Source organism: Stegodyphus dumicola, chromosome 5, assembly GCF_044657685.1.
Source record: "Stegodyphus dumicola isolate Sdum_Otavi_A_Nest chromosome 5, ASM4465768v1".
Classification (NCBI taxonomy): Eukaryota; Metazoa; Arthropoda; class Arachnida; order Araneae; family Eresidae; genus Stegodyphus; species Stegodyphus dumicola.
In genome coordinates this window covers 65,699,962-65,721,854 of record NC_140772.1, presented here as the reverse complement: position 1 = coordinate 65,721,854, position 21,893 = coordinate 65,699,962, and the positions used below count along the sequence as shown (strand labels likewise).

At 32.1% G+C, this 21,893-nt stretch overlaps 1 protein-coding gene across 4 annotated transcripts in view; it reads left to right on the top strand.

Annotated features, from left to right (window-relative positions):
- Window positions 1-20,180, top strand: part of LOC118203094 (uncharacterized) — a 167,693-nt gene extending 147,513 nt beyond the window's left edge. For all 4 annotated transcript variants that reach the window (XM_085816732.1, XM_085816729.1, XM_085816730.1 and 1 more), the window contains 3 exons: window positions 4,673-4,891; window positions 6,227-6,451; window positions 13,709-20,180. In XM_085816732.1, the coding sequence (XP_085672858.1) occupies window positions 4,673-4,891; window positions 6,227-6,451; window positions 13,709-13,744 (480 nt within the window). In that variant the 3' untranslated portion in view covers window positions 13,745-20,180. The remainder of the gene's footprint in view (window positions 1-4,672; window positions 4,892-6,226; window positions 6,452-13,708) is intronic.
- The last annotated feature ends 1,713 nt before the right edge of the window (window positions 20,181-21,893 follow it).

Below are 21,893 nucleotides of genomic sequence, written 5' to 3'. Positions count from 1 at the left end.
TAGTTTAAACAAGTATTTATGAGAAAAATTCGGCGTAAATTAAAAAGGCAATTACCTCAAATTTTGAAAACATTCTTTTAGATTATTGTCTTTTCATTAAAAATACATATATGCGAAAAATTTCAGAGTTGTCGAAGAAGATCAAAAATTAATTTCACGATTCAATCTAAGCAGCGAAACCAAGTAAAATAAAACCGTATAAAAAATTTTATAAATATAATTGTTCTTGGATGCTTCCACTTATAATTGTTCTTAGATGCAGTGTGGCTGTTGTTGTTGTCTTGTCCAGATTACATAGAACAGTAGTTGCTACAGCCTACACCGAAGAGAGTTTGGACTTCTATTTTCTGCCCCAATTTTGAGGGAGAGCACCATGGGGGGGATCCGGGAGTCTTCCACCCCTTTCCTCGCCCACCAATCCACACCAGAAGATTTCGGTCCGCCGCATATTCAGAGTGCCTCCATGCCGCACCGACACTGTAAATTTACAAACATTCATGTAAAACCGACACTGTAAATTTACAAACATCTTACCCGGGATTCCTCGCCCACCAATCCACACCAGAAGATTTCGGTCCGCCGCATATTCAGAGTGCCTCCATGCCGCATCGACACTGTAAATTTACAAACATTCATGTAAAACCGACACTGTAAATTTACAAACATCTTACCCGGGATTCGAACTCGGGCCCTTCGGTACCGTAGTAGGCGCCTCTAACCACTATACCGTCTGGGCGACTGCAGTGTGGCTCATCTCATACTACGAAGTCTCATTTATCCGATTTATCACTGCATTTGCATACTTTTGGTTAAACATATATCATTCTGCATTCAGAGATCAGATTTCTTCTCTCATTTTGAGTACACTTATATACATATATGTAATAAGTATTTCATAGAATTCCATCACAAAATTAATTTCAATTCTCTCATAAACACTTCAGTACAGTAATTTCATATTGCGACAGAATATTATTTTACATCTTAACGTACATGCTGTTGTTGCCATATATAGTAATGTTGCGTGCGTACGGGTTCGTTATAAATTGAATGCACAAGTCCGATGAAAAGTGAATAAAAATTTATTATTATCACAACAAATAAAACAAAATGCTTAAATTTCCTCAGATATTCGCGCAATATTGCAATATCTCACACTAGTTAAGTTTTTTAAACATTTGAAACGTTCAACTGAATTCAAAGAAGAGAAACGTAGAGAAAGCTAATCCGATCTCGCTGCGAATTTGCTACAGTAAACAACAACAGTTTTCTAAACACCTGAATTGAGGTGTTTTTCCTTTAGCTTTGATAAGCTTTATAACTTCTCATATTTTCTCGACCCTTCTGGATATCAAAAGAGTACAATTACGTGATCGACTGCTGCAGCCTATTCTGAGATTTAGCGGGATGACGATTACATTCATCAGTAGAAAATGCTGATGAGACAAAGTGTTCAAGTTTTATCAAAATGATACTTTTGATCGTGTTAAGAAAGGTCAATTAATGCATTTTCTTAACATCGAAACATTTGTAGTCCTACGTGTTTGTACAAATTTATATAATTTCTTATTTATTGTATCATCTTTGTAATAAACTATTTTCTAAAAGTTATGGAACAAAAAAGTTTCCGGTACTGTATTGCATTAATGAAAGAAGGATTGCTTTTTATAAAAAATATGCCTGACTGAAAATTATACACAAAGCCCAAAGAAATAGTTTGCCAGATTTCTCAAGATGATGGGCAGTTGGCTGAATGCAAATAGGCCTGTCACAGGCTAATGTAACAAGGTGACTGCCTAGCCACACTATTACCATTTTCAAACTATGGAATTTCTCAGCGAAAACGACAAGTTCCAGTCCTTCTATCAGTGACAACTCCTCCTAGGACAACTTTCCGTTTCTTTCTGTTTGAAGACATCGAATCTCGACATTACCTCAATTTATTGCTGATAATTATATAGCCATCGGAAGAAATCTATCCTTCTACTGTCAGAAAACTGAACATTCACGAGGTTATTTCGAAGAACACGTTCCTCTCGCTCCTACATGCAGAACTCCTTAAATGAGGTAGAAAAGGGAGCCTGTCATGCGGAGCAGGGTGTAGTGTCCCTCACTACTCTTCATAGATAGCTTTCTATACCTGATTCGTGTTACGATTTACAGAGAGTAAGGAATACTATACAACGAGGAAAACATAGTTTAATGGAACATTTTCCGAGACGGCAGTGTCTTCATTTTAATAAGTATCAGTTTCATCTGTAAGACTGCCCTGCATGGGATCCTGCTGACTCCATCACAATTCACTTGCACGGGAACGACATGTTCGATTCTTATATAAGATTAGTTGACTCCTTTTTGATTTAATGGCTGATAACGCTTGATTTCCCAGAGGCCCCGGAAGGGCAGTATTATCCATTAAAAACAGACAGGAAAGACTCAGAGAATAGACTGGAAAGCTCTATAATCAGATCATAAATCGATTGAGCATATATCGGGCCATGTCAGAAGAAAAGTAGATGCTTTTTCTTTCCAAGATCCTGAAATGAGCTCAAAGGAAGATTTCGGCATTTCACCCCCTCCCGACAGCAGTATTTGATAATTTATTCGATTGCATGAGGAAGAGGTGCCAAGCTTACGTCTACGCCACAGGAAGGTATATTCCATATTAAAACTGCACTTATCCTTCATTTGCGCAACAAAATTTGATTGATGACTTGATTTTTGATAATATTGTTTTCTAGAGAACAAGAAGTTTAACTTTTGTAACATGCAATAAATCATTGCATCATCATATTTGCGCCTTTTCTCATATTTCTATCTCGTTTGCTTTAAATATTCTAGCTCAAAAATGAACTATATTCTTCTTGAGTTTTAGAAGCTAGTATGTATAAATCTGCGTTTCTATGCTTTTTCCGTGGATTTCATAAGAACATCTTCAATAGCTACATCTCAAAGTTATAAGTCTAGCAAGCGAAGTCGAAACCAAGTAAATGCAGCAAGAAACTAATAAAAGATAATATCAAATAATATGTAAATAATGGAAGAACATTAACCGAAGTAACTGGTTTATATGCATACATTATGGCGGCACTACATTAGTTACAGACCGAAAGGGAGATAGTAATTTATCTTTTTTTCTGCGAACTTTATTTCACTAGAATCCTAACATGGATATATTCTAAAATGAAACAGATGATATTCTAAGAAGGAAATAGATCAAGTAAAGAAGTTCAGAATTCTCTGATTTTTGTTAGCACTGATATATATTGGTAAAAGATAACAGATCTAGGAACTATTAAAAAGCAACAAAAATGGGCTCTCAAGAAAAAAGATAGAACATTCTTTTGAATTATAATATTTATAGTTCCTATTCCGACACAGACAATATTATTAGACAGATTTTTTTTAATCTACGCCTTTAAGTATTCCTATGGCTATTTATGTTTCAAACAGTAGAAGTGTCAATAATTGTTAATTAGCGTTTCAAAAGTAAATTACTCCGTTTTTATTCTTCTTACTCTTTAAGCTATAGCTTTAAAATAGAGTTTATTTTATATGAAGAAGTAACTTTAATTTAATTTAGTTTAGATGCTTAATTTATTTACGCAATTTAACGTTGTTTAATTAAGACACAATAACACGCCGAACAAATACCAATTCAGAAGTCAAACAACAAAAATCAGCGTTAATTCACAAAATTTTCACAGGACTAGTTTCGATGGTTTTACCGAACCATCATCTTCAGCTGCAAAACCGCAAATCACCGAGTGAGTGATTTGCGGTTTTGCAGCCGAACCATCATCTTCAGCTGCAAAACCGCAAATCACCGAGTGAGTGATTTGCGGTTTTGCAGCTGAAGATGATGGTTCGGTAAAACCATCGAAACTAGTCCTGTGAAAATTTTGTGAATTAACGCTGATTTTTGTTGTTTGACTTCTGAATTGGTAACGTTGTTTAATTAAAATATTATAGTATCACACAATACAAAATATTAAGGAATTAACTTTAAAATCGTTGAAAGTTGAAATTCTCAAAGAATTTCAAACTTTGAACTTTTCTTTCGTACTAAAGATATTTTAATCAAGGTGGAATACCAGACTACCTTCTGTCTTTTATTATTTTTCTTTGTATTTCGGATAGAGTATTTAACAGTCTCTGTGTATGAATATTAATAATAGTTCATACTACTAATAAAATAATAAATTATTAATGGGTTTTATTTTTTTATTAGTGTACTGTAAGTTTAATATTTAAAACTATCACTAATAATGCTAAATTTATTTATTTGGTATTCTAATTATTAACATATTACTTGCTATTAAATATTAATACGCCTCCAAGGTGCAGGATATTTTATTTCTAAGACATTCCTAATAAAAGAATATACTTTGAAATAAATAGTTCGTCTCTTCAGACTTTTTTATTGATGATTTGACCGAGTGAGTGAAATACATTATGTACTTCCATCTGAGTAGCAGAAAGTTGTTGAAATGACGGTGAAATATATGCATACTCATATTCTTTTCCAGTAAATTATTTTTCTTCTCTTTGCTTATTCGCAGATCACTTCGTTTAATCCTATGAATCCTAGGTATCCTACGAATGTCTTCATAATTAAAATATTATGTCTCTTATTAGATACCCATCAGCAATTTTAAACTTTATTTTTCAGCTCCAACAGAAACTACATTCCGTGCAAGAAGAGATTCACGATGTCACTCAACAATTAAATAAGATGTCTGGAGAAGGAAACGTGTCTAGCAATGCTCAAAAGGCTTCAGAACACAAAATGCTACAGAGGCTGGATGAATTGAAGGAAGAATTCTCAGAACTTATGAGAGAGCTGAGACGCCGAAAATCGTTGGCAGACGGAAGAGTTGTCGATAACCAGGTAAAATATTCATATGACATTTGTAAAAACAAAAATTAAAATGCGATTTTTAACTCGCCATCATTTTCGCTTGGAGAAGATTGCGCTAATTTTCATGCTAACATGAACTTTGAATTAGGCCAAATTATATGTAGAAGGGAGATATTAAAATAAAATAAATATCTTTTTTCTAATATAATATGCGAGATAGAATAGAAGTGATTTCGTTATTTTTTAAAACAGGACATACTGCCTTTAATGCAGATGTATCATATCTTCAATAACATTTAAATTCTGCAAGAAAAAATTATCCTCTGATCATATAATAATCGCCTTTTCCATTATTTTATGTATATTAACTTATTGCAGAGAAATACCTTCTTCATAAACTTACTTGTAAAACTTTTGCAATTATATCCAAAAAACTTCCAAATTAGAAATCATTATACTGTGAATGGCTACTGCTTTCTCACTATACTTGAAAGATTATTACTGCAGGCTTCTTTTCTTCTGGCATCAGTCAAGGATGCAACAACTTCAGCTTTTTGTTTTTTGTTGTTGTTGTTGACATCATATTCTTCAACAAGCCTATGAGCCCTCATACAAAGATATCTCAAACTGATAAAATATTTAAAATACAGTTGCTTACTATGAAATTTTTAGGTTTAATTGCGAAATTATGGTCACTGTTTGATTCTTCTTATGTATTATATGAAGTAATGATTAATTTGCAAAAGATTTAGAAAATTGAGAATAATTATGAAGCTGTAGTGAATGAAAGTAGATTCAGCTATAACTTAACAGGAATTCAGGAGTTAATAGTGAATATAGCAGAATCAAAAGTTATTATTAATTGCTCTCATTTTCTCCCTTTGTTAAAAGTGATGTTTTTTTTATTACTTACTTCAGAGACGATTTGTTTTTAATTGCTATGTATATTGCATATTAAATTACATTCATTTAGCACAGTTGCTTTTACAACTGTTGGAAAAATTTATCTTTCTCTTTGCTATTAGTTACGCTGCTTGAAAAGTAATATCATTTATATATGCTTTTAGTCATAAATTAACACTCTCTTCAAACAGCGAACGGTAGTTTGAAACATGGATGGGGTAATTAAACAAGACATACAGAACTCAGTAAAATTTAAATGATATTTATTTAAAAAATATCAGCTTCCGCATTTGAGCTGTTATAATTGTAAGAACAAAAGTTGTTTCTCGTACGAAATTTCTTCTCAAGTGGTTTTACGTGGAATTAAAATTAAAATCACCTAGCGTACAAAATAAAATAATGCATATTAAAAATAGCTTTAGTTTAATGTCCTATATCTTAAAGAATTTCTTTGAATTACAGGACGAGGACATGGATGGAGAACTGAGGCGGCCACGGCGATTGACCTTGTCTGCTGCTGGGCGCAGGCCGAGCCTGAACACGATGCTTGCCCTGGCGTCGACAACGCGTCCGCTTGCCACCCCTACTACAATCCATCATAGTTTTGTGGCATCTACACCAAATCTACAGTCTGCGGGTTCTCCGACATCTTCTCAACAGAGACCGACTTTCCTTCAAGTAGCTCAGGTAAAAGATCATATTATCACTTGTTTTAATGCTATTTTAGTTGTTGAAGTATCAAAACTCAAGAATCATGAATGATATAATGGGAATATACTATTATTTTTCAGAAGCTTGGGATGGTGGTAAGACTTCTACGCAATCCCACTCGAATTTATATAGATACACTCCAATACGTGATTTTGAATATGACGTACCTTTCTTCGCCTATCACCTAATTCTAGTACCTAACATTAATGTTAATACCAGTAGACGTAATGCTGCTTAGTAAGATACTTAACAAGAATTTTTACTAGACCTAAAAATATATTATTAAAAGAGCTAAAAATATTTTCTCTCTAATTGCGGAATAATATTGATCTTTATAATTTTTCAACTTTTTATCTTTAGTTAACATTTATTGTCTACCATTTTCGTTCCCTTTTGATTCACTCTTTACATATATTCATAGGTTTACATAGGGGTCAGAGGTACTTAAGTGTGCTAGAAACATTTAAAATAAAGGTCAAAATGAAACTTAAAAAAAAAAAGAAGACTTATAGCCACATTTCACTAATTTCAGCCAAGCTCTATAACTGATATAGATTGCGCATATACACACAGCTCTATAACTGATTCATTGTTAATTAAGAGATGCCGAGAGTTTTGAGATGTAATTACTATGGAAGAAAATATTGAGTTCCATATTTACGTTATGCAAGGTGAAAAATGCCAAAAATATTAATGTAAACAACCCACTATATTGTATACAATCAATCGCAAAACGTAACTACGGTGCTCTACAATTAACTGCCATGCGGTCACAGAAAAGCTAGAATACCATGTGAACTTCTTAACTCTTTGCTTATTAAATCGCTATGAAAGAGTGATTCTTAAACACATTTCCCACTGATTTCAAATATTCCATCGCTTAGAGTATCTGAGTAATCGTACGAATTAACACTAAATATGAAGATATTAGTTTCACATTACAAAAACTGAGGGTGATATGAAATATTTAATTTCGGTTTTATAATCAGCAGGCAAAAAAACATACTATAAGACTCAGCAAAAATTATACATTTAACAAAATCATTAAGAATCAACAAAAATTATACATTTAGCAAAATCATAAAAAATCAACAAAAACAGTACATTTAACAAAATCACTTTTTTTCTATTTTTTTGTATAATTATTCTCCTAAAGTTTTCTTAAGAAGAATTCTGTAAGAAGGCGAGAATCAATACTTCATTTACAATGCACATCGGTTGGAAGACCACTTGTTAATATTAAATTACATCGCAATTATACATAAATGGTGTAAAATAACTGCTAATGATGTAGAATCTTCTCGTCATTCATAAGCTTTCGATAATAATTGGATGCCGCTAAATATGACTACGCTATATAAAAAAGAACAAACTGATTTCTGCAAATGAGGAACTATTTTACTGAAAGAAGTAAATTTTGAGAAGATTAAATACGCGATTAAACATAAGCCTATTTAAAGTACGTATATACTTACAGATTAAATTGATTCAGCTTGGATAATGCGAGGGTTTAAATTTCAGCTTACTGGATAGGAATGAATTTAATGAAGTGCCAATTTAACGAAAGTTATTTAACTTCTAAAAAAGTAACTTAATTATAACTAATTAGCGAGATGAAGTAATTAATAAAGGCACATTAAAAATAATTAATGTTCAGTAGATTCGATATGCATGTATTATTTATTATGAGTTATTAAATTATTACTAATGTTGTAATGTTTCTAACTAACTTATCTATGCTCAACTTAGTATAAACCTTGTTGAACTATGTAATGACTTATCGCTGAGTCCAAGTGTATAAATGAAAAGTCCAGAGAAGGGGTAAACTCACCCTTAATTAGATCAAACTAAAAACACAGATGACCCGGGCTTACAGAAAACCTTCCACTTGGGCCTTAACTCAAGATAAGAAAATAAGAAACTAATCTAATTTTTAAACTAATTTTACTAACCTGAAAAACTAAACCGATTTTAGCAGAAGATTAGTTATCTAACGTAGTTGGCCCTTAATTAAATTTACTGGCGAATATCAGCAAGCACGTACAATACGGCCGAGCATAGTTACCTTTAACCCCTTAACTGCCGCGGGCGTATATATACGCCTTGCTCAGTCGATTTGTTAACTGCCCCCCAGATGCGCCCAGATGCGCAGCCGATGCGTTAACTTTGCGAATAATTTTAGGTGTAGCAGCGCAAAGCAAATGATAGCAGTTTGGAAGGACGTATATATACGCCTGGGGCAGTTAACGCATCGGCTGAGCAAGGCGTATATATACGCCCGCGGCAGTTAAGGGGTTAAACAAAGAAGAAGCTTGAAGGCAAACACGCGGCCACTAAGAACTCCTCAGCTCTTCTGCTAAAGAAAGCGAAACCTTCATTTAAATATTCTTTTTCTACTTTATTCACATGCAATGCGACACTAAAAACTTATTCTGGTAGGGAATAATAGATGGGAAACGAGTAAAGCATGCATAAAAATTAAAATAACTGTTAGAAACTTAACATAACCTCTGTACTGTATTTAACTATTTTTACTATTTTGCCTATATCTCTACATATAATAAAAGAAAGAGTCTGTCTGTATGTCAGTGTGTGTGTGTCTTTCGTTCGCGCTTCGCGTAAGCTAATAGACCCACAGCTACGAAATTTGGTACATAGGTGCATCTAGACAAGAGCCAGTGCACCACGAAGCGATTTTTTCGAAATTCGAATTAGAATTTTTTTTATTTTATGTTTTGTGACGAAATAGCGTCATTTTGAGACATAATGGACTATAGGAGAGCGAGATTTTACTCTGCGCACTCCATTTTCACATCGTCATGAAACGTAGGCACTTAGCTATTTTATGAACTTAAAATAAATTTCGTGTTTCAGTAAATCGATAAAATACAAATTTATTTAACAAAGGGAGCTTAACACCTTTCCAACGGGATTTTTTCTAAAAAAGTTTATTTTTCTTTCATTTTTGGACACGTTAAACTGTCATCCTTACGATTGCTTTTACAAAAGGAATTTTGGAAAAATGATAATACTTTGTATTTAAAAAAAAAAAAATTTAAATCAAACTTCCAAGTACACTTCTCACATCTTTAAAAATGTGATTTTGGGAACAATTTTCCTGTCTTATTGTTGTTGATAGATTTTTTGATGAAATCGCATCATTTAGAATAGTTTCATTCTTTTAGAAATATGAGTTTGGCAACAATTTTTCATCGTATTTCTTATGTCACTGTTTTTAAGAGACTGGCATATTTCATTGTCATTTATATATATATACATATAATACATTTTTATTGATTTTTTTTTTTTTGATAAAGTTGTTCTGTAGAGTATAATTCTGCGCGGAATGTTATGTTTTTTTTGAGTTGCTTTCATGTTTTTTTTTTTTTTTTTTTTTTTTTTTTTTTTTTTTTTTGCATATTTCACTGTTTGTAAGATATTGAAAAGTTTTGCATAATTTTTTTTCTTTAACAGAAAGTTTGTTAATTTTTCTATTAGGATAAATTATATTTGTATTAAGGGATATAGTTTATTTCATTGTAATTTTTTCTCTTCAAAATATAAGATAAAATATCATTAATTATACTTTGCTTTTCAGAATTTTTACTCTACGCAGTTTTTAAATTTAACGTTTGGTGTTTCCTTCAACCATTTTTCCGGTACATTTAAAAGCCAGACGAAGGCTGGCAGCAAAGCTGCTAGTTCAGAAATAAAATATAATCCAAATCTTGCATTTCTAACAAAACGTTAAATATGTGCAAGAATGTTTTACTAAAAATCTAAATAATGTATTAGAATAATAAATAATTTCGTAACTTGCTAGAAGAACAGCGTTCATATAATAAGTTACAGCCTAACTTTCTCCCACACAAACTAACTCACTTTAGAATACCTGACCTAATTTTTGCTGTCACACTAATTTTAGACTGTACTAGAATGTCAAACAATACCTGAGAGTAAAATACATATAAACGTTTGCATAACAACGCGTATAATTCAGAGAATTTTAAAATGACAAAAAGATAACTACTGCAGCTACAAATGTATTTTTAAATATTTAAACTGAAAAAAGACTTTCCATTCCCTATACTATTGAAATTATTTTGTTCCTTTTAACTGAAAATTTTACTTTACTGAATTCCAACTTCATGTGCTCACAGCGGCCTTACTTCTGTGAGCTTATTATGGCTCAAGCTAAGGCCAATTAAATACAATTATTAATACATCAATAAAAAATTAAGTAATTTAACCATCTTTAGCTTCTAATTGCTATCCTTAACACTAACACCTAACCAGCAAAGAAGTCATTCATCAAACCTTCTACATTCTACAACATTTAAAAAAGCGCATAATTCCTAGCGTTAGAGGGTAATCTTAAGGGGACTCATACACCATAAGATGTTCGAATAGGTGACTGTTGCAAGAATTGAGATAACTTATTGATTTTAAAAGCAATTACTACCAACGTTTTACAGCTGACTACATAATATAGCTGCTTTCTGAAATAGTAATCAGAAAGTTTGTGTTGCCACAAATATTTTTATAATTTAATCCGCTTTGTGACAACATTTTTCGTCATGTTTCCACCTTGAGCGCACAGTTTAAAACATTCTGTTTCATAATTTAATTCCATATTTAATATATAGCTTTTATAACATTTGGAAACTACTGTGAACCTAAAATTCTAAAAATTTCCTGTTAAATTTTTATTTTATTTTGAGTTGAGTATATAAAATGTATTTTATTTGAAAAATTTTGAATGTTTCCGCCCATAAAATTTTTCAGTATTAAAATATTCATCAGATTGTTGGTTCAGTTAGAAAGTAGTGCCCATATAAAGAATTCCATCCAATTTCAAGTATGTACCATTAACCATTTTAAAAATATCATGCGCGCAAGGTGGAAACACGGCGAAATATTTTGTCACAAAGAAGATTAAATTACAAACATATTTGTGGCAACACACACTTTCTGGTTACCAGTTTCCACAGCAGCTATATTATGTAGTCAGCTGTAAAAAGTTGGAAGTAATTGCTTTTAAAATAAATAAAATAACCCAATTCTTGCAACAGTCACCTAGTCGAAGATCATGAAGGGTTTAAGGTGTATGAGTCCCCTTAATGCTTGCGGACGACCATTAAATATTGGCCATGGAAGGTAAGTAGGCATTACATATATACGCTGTTTAAGTTCTATTTAAAACTTAAAATACAGTCTGTAAAGGTTGACGAATAACAGGAAGGACAGAAAAGAGTTAACATAAAAATGACAAACGAATCTTACAACTTTACTTCCGAATTAATTCAATTTATAGTGAATATATTACTGCGTTTTTTCAAACGCAGTTATTTAAAAAAAACATTCATTTGCGTTATTTTTTCCCTGAATTTTTTCTGGCCATTTTTTATTTCTTTCTTCGAAAACTCAAGTAACCGAATTGAGCAACACCTTTACTCGGACTAAAACAAATTTAGTATTCGTTTAGTAAACTTTACATTATTCGGACTAAAAAAAATTAAGTGCATTTGTATGTTTGTATTGTGATAAAAACCAAACAGCTTCTACAGGAATCTTAAGCGAAAAAGATATTGGAATTCTGCTTTTGATGAAGAACTCTCCTCTTTAAAATTTTCCGTGGTATAATTGGACAGTTTACCACTTCATTTCTAGATAGTTCAAGGTACAGTTGAATGAATTCAATTTTAAGATACCTTTATTATAATTTTGCTTATTATATGACAGGTGACAATGAACGGGAATGCTTGACTTTTACCTTTACTTGGCCAACTTTATCAGGTAGAGTCCCACATTAATCTCTACCAAGACTTGATTTAGAAATAGACTTAGGATATGAACTGGTTACACAATCATGTATTTATTATTAGTCCAAAGGGATTTGAATCCCGAAGGACTATTAGTTTCGTTTTGGCATTTTGCGTCGGACTCATAAATGTCGGTTCACTTTTCAAACTGTTGCCACAAAATGTTAGAGTCCTGCATTATATTTGAAGAAATTAAATAATGAAAAATCTGCATAAATGTATGTATATTTCTCGTATTGTGATAAAACAACGGTACATAGAGTCATCGAATTTTGAATAACGTAATCCTCCAACGAATATGAGCATGTGGAAGACCAAATTTGAAATTTGAAATTTGTTTTATGATCGATTTCCTATTTTTTAAAATTTTGACGAATTTTTGATTAACAAACTCAAGGATTTCAAAGCGAGCAATGGCAACGTTGTGCAGAAAAAACATTTTTATCTCCAGCGCGTGAGTCTCTGTATCGGAAATTCTAAAGATATGCTGGTTTTAAAACTATTTTGCGATATTGCTGTTGCACTGGATCTTATGGTTTAAGTGCGAGGAACATGATATTTAATAAAGAAAGGTAACACACAAAATGTTAAAAAACGCCCCTTTGGACGTAATTTAAAATCTGAAACATTTCAGATTTTTTTTATTGATGTTTAATGTAACTTTAAAAAATGTTTCCCATGAAAGCTATTGAAAGTGCTGCGCAAGATACTATAACTTCATGATCAGCATGAGTTTAAGCATCATTCATTGAGATAATGCTTAATGATTTTCAGAAGCACTACACGATGCATGCAACAATATAAAAAATAAGATTTGTGTTTTGCATAAAACTTTAACGTAGATGAACTAAAATTATATTTTATATTCGGAGAAATAAAATATTGACTTTTTATTTCTAATTAAAAGTTAAAATTGTAGGATCGGTACTTACTGTCTAGGAGTATGATGTCTGTGAATTTACTTCAGAGGTGGCTGTCTAGGGGCTAATAACATAGTCCGATTTACAAATAACTTGAATATTTAATGGAAACATGAATAGCTGTTGTTACAAACTATAAAATTATTATATGCGTAGAAGGAAAAAGAGATTATTTACAGATGAAGCGAAGTAACATCTTTCAGCCGCATCATCGTCTTAATGGCGAAATCGTCTGTATTCTCTCATCGGAAAGAAAAAAAAAGAGTTCTATCTCATAGATTTCTGCGTCGTCCGATTATTGTAGACGATGCCATCCGACAAAATTAAATAATATTCACTATATTACCTCAGGTTAAAAACTTAAATGAGACAGTATTCATTATTATTTCAGGTAAAACGCTAACTAATAACATACAGTATACAAGCACTCTTCATATAATTTCTTATTGTTGATTAATAATTCTTATGCAACTTATCTTTTTCATTTTTAGGAACGATTTGGAAGGAGAAAATCTGATTTCAATTGATTTTTCACCTTTCAGAGAAGCACGGATAGCATTATGGGCAGAAATGATCGACCAATATTGTACTATTCCATTTTTCTGCAACCTAATTATCAATTTCCTACTTGTGCTGTGAATGGAACAGAAAGAAGCTTCAAAAATAATGTACAAATCCTCCATTTTCCTTGGAATATTTAAACTTAGCGAATTCCATATGAAAAATTCTGCATGGTTTTATATTCCAGTTGGAAATGCATTCTCAAGATCACTGGAAATATCACTGAAAACAATTTTATGAAGGTTTTGAAGAATTTAATTGTGAAAATTTTGTAATTAGCTTAATTTACATACTTTGGTTGCTTTAACTGTGGTTTTTGCAATCTGAAAATTTCCCCTATTATTAGTTATTAACTTCCAGCATTATTAATGTTAGCCAGTACATTTTCCCACATAGATTCAGCTGATGCTTTGTCTGTCAATATTGCTTTTCTAAATGCTATGATTTCGAAAAATTTCCTTCTTTTTAAATATAATTAGATAATTTTAATATTTTCACACTTTTTTTGTTTGTGAATGTGTGTGTGGGCAAAGTTTTATTGGAGAGTGTTGACTGTACGACATTGTCTCATATGATTCACCTAAAATGCTTCATATAACTGCACTGCAAAACCCAGAAAATTTTTATAATTGTTATAGCATAATATGCATACAGTTTTTCAAAAGAACTATTAACTTCGTTATTTAATCCATTATGCCAAAGTACGCGATGGCATGTGCCTAAAGTGAAAGATCCTTCGTGCAGGATATTTGTTTCCAAGTTAGTAACTAATTAATAGAAAAACATTCCTTTGTCCAAAAATAAATGTGTTATAAGAATAAAGGGAAATTTAACAGTTTTAATTGATTACAGTAGCTATTTATCAACCACTTGATGCTAAACGCACTTTTTACAGATCAGATTTAAAATAAATACACTTAAAAACTGAGTATGTATATCACCATGTTTTTACGTATTGTTTTTAAAGAGGATATTCAAATAAAAGGACATTTATTATACTTTTTTGACGGTATTGAAAAGATACAAGGAATTAATTATTTAGTAATTAGGACCAAATTTTTCTTGCCCATGAATAAAATTTAGATCTAAGAAAAATGAAGAACTGCATTTAATTTTCCTTAATGCATACTCATAAATTTGCTGGCTTTTTAACTCATACTTTAAAGCCTTGTCCTCACGTGATATCTCACGAATGGAAAAAAGTCGTCCATCTGAAAGCCGTTTAAAGCAATACTTCTGACATAAAATTTTGCTTCCATTTTAAACATTTTGCTTGTGCAAGTCAGTATTTTTTGCTATAAAGTAGTGATATCTAAATATAGGAATATTTACGCATCTTTTATATGATTCCGTGATAGTCCGTAACCTATACGAGCCATCAAAGTCTGCCAAGACCATCCCTTGCAAGACTCTGTAGAATATACTGAACTGGAGTTAAAAGTTATACGTTAGGCATCATGATAATAGTAATTAAAATCTCAAATTATTATGTCCAAGGTAACGATGTTGAATTAAGTGTGCCATCAGTCGAGATGGTTGGGAATTTCAGCATTAATGTTTTCTTGAAATGTTTCATGATTATAACGTATATTCCTTTACCGAATGTAGATCGTAAGATTGTGATTTTTTTGCAGATAAACTTTTCCATTACTATACTTAAAAGTTATTTGTCATCCTAGCTAGCATTAACACTTTCTGTTTTGGTGGCTATTTCCACAAATATCTGTAAACTTTATAAAATCATCTTTATATCTATCGGTTTTGTTACGGTTTCTTAATATAACTTGAAATTTTCCCAATATTTATTTATTTTAATTTATAAAGTGAACTCTGAATAAAAGTTTTGCATTTTAATTTTTTATTCAATAATGTATTTTCATTTTAACAGTTATTGATATAACTTTATGAAAACACCAAGATTAAGAGTGATAGATTAAGATTGACTGAGTGATAACTATCCTTGAAAATTTTATCGAAGCTACATGTTTTCAAAATTTTGTGTATGTACGCTGGTGGACAATTGCTAAGGACGGATCGCAAATGGCTATATAGTGTGTAAAAAAGTAAATGTAAGTTTGATGCTAAGTGAAATAAAATAATGCCAAAATGCTAGGACATAACCACAGCGATAATTTATCGTGCTATGAAATCCAGAAGGCTTTGAATGGACAAAATGATCGATTTAGTCTGAATACGTTAAAATGAAAAAAAAAAAAAAAAAAAAAAAAATGCAGTTGCCATCCGCAAACATTCTGACATAAGATGTCAGTATGAGATTTGGCCACCACGGAAGGAGGTGCAAGATTCCACACGTCGTGTCATGCTTTGAACAACATTATCGAGCAGCTGTTAGGATAATTTACCCTATTTCTCTGTTAGTGCAAGGATGAGGATGTCCTTGTTTATTGGACGGCACCTGTCGACCAGCAAGACTCCCCCTCCCCAAAGCATCTCAAACATTTTCAATGAGTAAGATCTATGAAACCTCCTAAACTTAATCACAAAAAGGCAAGCACATGAGGATATTTTACTAGCTAGTAAAGCATTGATATGGATGCATGTAAAGCAACAGTTGATGACGAGTAATGAAGGGCTATTTTGTCTATAAATCTTGTTTTGGTCTTCGCTTTACATTACACATATAGCAGTACTTAGCAAAGCCTCGCTTCGATCAGTTTGGATTCACTATAATGCGGTTTTGAAAATTCTAAAATAAACTAAATTTTAATTGAATCAAATGAAAATAATTTTTAATTAGCACACAAAATTACTTTTTAATGATTCTTTCCAATTTATAGAGTCCACTCTTTTTGTGCGGTTAATTTTGCGATGTCAAAGTTATGCAACATTCACTTTTTTTCTGGGGTTCACTGTATGTACATATAACTATGCTCGGGACGTTCATTGAGCTCTGAAGGAGAAAATACGCTGCTTTAAATTTATTTTCGGCAGAGTTACAGCGTCGAAAATATAGGCGAAATATGGTATAAATCAACAGCAAACAGTATGCTGGCAGTAAGGAAACACATCCTGTATTGTTCCGATGATTGCATTGGTTTTCAAGGGATTGGTTGTTGTATGAAATAATTGCATTGTTTGTACAAAACATATCACATCATGATCTGCAAATGTTTTCAGTTTTTGCTGAAGTCACTAATAACGTAATGGAAAACTTACAGCAGTTTGGTTTGAATGAGTTGGATTCCGTCAACTAATTGAGTGCATTAAATGGAACACTAATGAATTAAATAACCAAACAATTTTTAACATATATGGACAACGGTCTTAGGACTTAGACGACAATGGTGTTGAAAATGAACCGATTAAAACTCTACAATGCGATCCATGTGTAAAAGTCAATAGTCAAAAAAATTTAAATAGTTACTGAAATAAAAATTCCATGCTTAATATTAGTCCGCCTGGATACCACACCTTTAAAATATATATATATATATATAAACTCATGAAATTTCAAGAACCTATCCCAAAATGCAGGGATCCACGAAGGATCTTCAATTGTGGGCATCTTACCGTATAGCAATTGAAAAAAAAAAAAAAAAAAAAAAAAAAAAAAAAAGGTGCTTTACGCCGCAGCTATTTGGGCATACCCAATGAACGCACGTAAATGAAGAACATTGACTTCGATCCAACGATCATTCTTCCTCCAAAAAGCAGAAGGCTTTCGTATAACACCAACTGCTGCCTTATGTGTACTAACAGTAATGCTCTTACTGCACATTCGAGTAGAAGAAAAAGCTTACTCATGTAGTTTCTTGATAAATCAGTACATAACGGGACACGACCCTTTTTTCTCATACAATATTGTTCGAAATTTAAACGAAACAGATTTATGCATATGTGGGGAAAGAAATGACCCCTAGCGTTATATATTTAACTATGAAATCACAAAAGAAAACCATTGCAAAACCAGGCAGCCCATCATACCCTGAGTATGAAGTAATAAAAAAAAATCTCGAAAACTGTGACGCAGCTTATAGCATATGACAGAAGAGAAATATGCCAAAAATTATGAAATGGAATATTTTATACATGCACTCAATATGATTCGCTAGGAAACGAATAAAATATATATACCTATAAACAACGAAATATAAATAGACACCAAAGCATTATCAAAATACCAACTGGTATTGTTGTTGTTTCAGAACAGTAATGCGACGGAGCAAAAATCTATAAATCCATAGGCAAAGTTCTGGTTTTCTACCCTGTTCCTGTGTTGAAAGGTGTGCATGAGAAATAATAGTTGAACAATAATAAAAATTATTGAACTGTTGGAAACATTGTCAAAGCATATAATGAACAGAAACTTTTAACAAGTTGCTGGAATCTGTTAAACTCTTGCTAGCAAATTGCGGAATCAATTAATTCTTAAAATACAGTAATATGTCGCATAGTCCGGATAATCGTTTCCTTCATTATACCCGATTGTTTGAAATCGAACTAATCAAGAAACTAAATATATAACAAAATAATAATTGGTTTAAAAAGAAACTTTTTTGTATTAAATAATACATGATTAATATTCAAATGTCATTGTTAAAAATAATTTTAAAATCTGCATGTTTCTCGTAATTAATTTTTTATTCTTTAAAATTTTCAGTATCTGTGACTGCACATATTTCTTCTTTGTAATTTTCACCTCTTACATTTCTTGGTCGCAACGAATTCCATTGTTTATTCGTTCGGCGAATTTAAGGCTATGTTTTGTAATAGGATCAGCATCCATCCGCTTGTCCATCAGATAAATAGAATCAGATAAGCCTTACTGATAAGACTTAGTAAAATAAATAAAAATTCCATCTGCTTAGCAATGCTGATAAATTAGTCTATGCCAAACTCAAATCTTGGTTTAACTAATTACGATTGTACATCTAAATATAATTTAGTTTGTTTTAACTGTATACAACTTATATTATCAATTATTTAATGTCTTCTGTTTTCTGCCCTATATTGCCTTAATTTATAAGAGTTATTCAGGTGGCTGTGTAATAGAAATCCTTATGGTGTGTCTACAGTGCTCTGAACAACAAGCGAATAACAAATGAATAAGCAAAACGGAACTGTCTTTTGTATAAGTTTGGTAATAAAGAGGAATATTAAAATACCTGGCATAAGAGGATGGCGTTAAATCCAAGGACATGGAATATAGCTGTTGAACACTTACTGTGCAGTCAAAACTTTACTTAATCACTTCCCCTGATCAAATTAGATTTGCTGAAATCCAAAATAAATAAAATAAAATAACAAGTTGATTAATCAAAAACAACGCTTTATTGAAAAATCCGATAGAATATTTAAAATACCTGGTAGATGAAGAAATCAATATAAAAAACAGTATAAATTCAATATTTGAGATTTCTGTAACTCCTGCCACAACACACGCACACACACACACAAAAATAAATAAATAAATAAATAAATAAATTCTGTTGTTAAGAGTATCAGAGCCATATCCTGTCATACTCAGTCTAGTCAATTATGAGAATAGTGGATTTTGTATTTTTCTGTAAAACAGGCTCGAGTATCATAAGAACTTAAAAAACATTGAATACCTTGACGAATACTAAAAAATACTTGATATTATGATAATGCCAAATGAGTAGAAATAAAATATAGTATCTTAAAATGTGTTAATAACAAAAACTTGGCAATAAAATAATAATGAAACTTTTTCATTTGATTGTGAACAATACCCTAGCTTCTTCTTTGATTGATAAGCTTAAGGATTTAAAGCAAATCGATTTTATTTCAATAATATAAATTTACGACATTCATTTTTTCGTGTAAAGATGCATTTGCGTGTGCATCATTTTTTTAAAATTCTTTCTCAATATAATACAATGCGCATTCCGCTTTGAAAACGTTTATGGTAAAAGGAGTATGAATTGCAAGCAGCTATGAATCACCTGTATTGTGTATAACAGCAGGAAATATTTGCTTTGCATACAATGGATCAAGGAGTGAAAAATTACATTTTGAGATTAATACTCAGCAACACCTAATGTAAATTCAGCAGAAGAAAAAAAAAAAAAAAAAAAAAAAAAAATCAGTTTTTTCCGTAATGTTACAAAAAACTTTCAAGAGTCAAGTTTGCTTCTAACTTTTTCTTTGCATTGTAATATGTACAGCTTTTTGTATGTTATTTACTTAGCATCTGCGTACTTTGCAAAATGTATTCATTAATGATGCTTTCAAAAGCCCAATAAATGGGACCATGTAATCTACATTTTTGAGTAACACTAGTTAAGCAGAGAAATCACCAGTATTGCAAGTTTATACAAGGTATATATATATACATATATATAAATATAAATAAGACATATATTATGTAAAAATATATTGTATCATCACTTTAAATAAATAAAAATGTCATAAAACTTAGATGTGTTGAATTTAAGATAATTACATGCATACAGGATACAGACTGGTATAAATCTGAGTTATATGAACATAAAGGAAAATACTGTATCCAGCTTCTGTGAGCAATAAATACAGAAAAGTTAGTCATCTATAAAGCATAAAATAGCCCGTTTTTTCAGACTAAAATGGGCGAAACTATTTCGAAGGACATATTTTCTGAATAACCAAGTTCCGTCCCCCCCCCCAATAAAAATAAAAATAGGCTTGTATGCTTTACTTTAACCTCAGACTGCTTCATCTGCTTCCATCAGAATATTTAAATAAGAGGAATTTTGAATAAACTAAGAATCTATGTTATGGTACCCCTCACAGTTTGGCGGAACAGGTTAAGTAAAGTGACCATATATCTCTCCTGCTTCGAAATAATCTAATGTCTCTACAGTGACGCCCGAAATAAAAGTGTGGTGGATGATGATTCTCCACACCCAGAAGTTGGCGATTGGGTCCCCTAAACCTGACTCGCCCTTTAAAAGGGGAAGTATATAAGGTATTTCTCCCGCCTTCTTAGCATGCCTTCCCGGTGTAGTATTCAGCACACTGGGCGCGTGTTCCAGAGGTCCGTGCTTCGATTCCCAGGGAGCGCGTTGCTCATTTTTCATCACTCCTGCTTTAAAAAAGTACCTAATGTCTCTGCAAGCTATCTCAAAAATCAGGATTGTGAAGGTATAAAACCTTTATTTCTGGAACAACGGAATTATACGAAATCAAAATCACCAAAGAAACATCTTCAACACACTTGTCCTGTCATTACAATTCGTTAGGAACATTGCCGGATTTACGTATAAGCTACACAAGCTGTACCTTATAGCCTCCACTTTCTTGGTACCCCTCCAAAAAATTAAAATATAGTATAAATAGTATTAAAATACATTATAACAGACTTATAAAGTGCCCCATATCTCAAATAGCTTAAGGCCTTATCAAGTCTAAATCTGGCTCTGGTTAGGAACTAGTTTCCACGAGGCAAGCAGTTATCTTCAGAAGTGAAAACACCTGTTTGTGACTGGCTGACTGACTGAATTTATGTATTCCAGAATACCACAAAAGTGCAGTGTCTCTAGATCATTGAATCTAAGGCTGTAAGGTGCATCACATAAATCTATCCGTACTTAGGAACCCAGAGGCAATGAGAGAGTAGGCAAGGGGGGATCGAGCATCACACGGTCAGAAAGCAACGATCATGGACATGAATTGCTGAAGTGTTTGTGTTATCATCAGCTAGAGCATAAAGGAAGTACCAAATACGGGTCATCATAATACAGTACAAACATAAATATATATAAAGATAATTACAATATATACAACAAAGCAGTGAGAGTGTACATAAATATTACGTGGGGAAGTTGGAGTCACGTGTGAGGTGAGCCGCGAATGGTCTAATATTACTATCTTCCTCGAGAACAACATAGTTGAACGTATTCAAGCTGTTTAAATAGTAACAGTTGAAAGCCTTAGTAAAGAAGTTTCTGTTCATTTTACGTAGGAGCTCTTCGATAGTTTCCAGCTTTAAATCTCTATGTAACGTAGTGTTGCTCACATAATAGTGAGCGTTAGTAATAGTATGTAAAACAGAATTTTGGATAAGTTGCAGCCTGTGAATGTGCCTTTTTGTGGCGGCACTCCAGGCGAGGCATAGGTGATTACAGTTCTTATATTCATTATATACATGAGCCG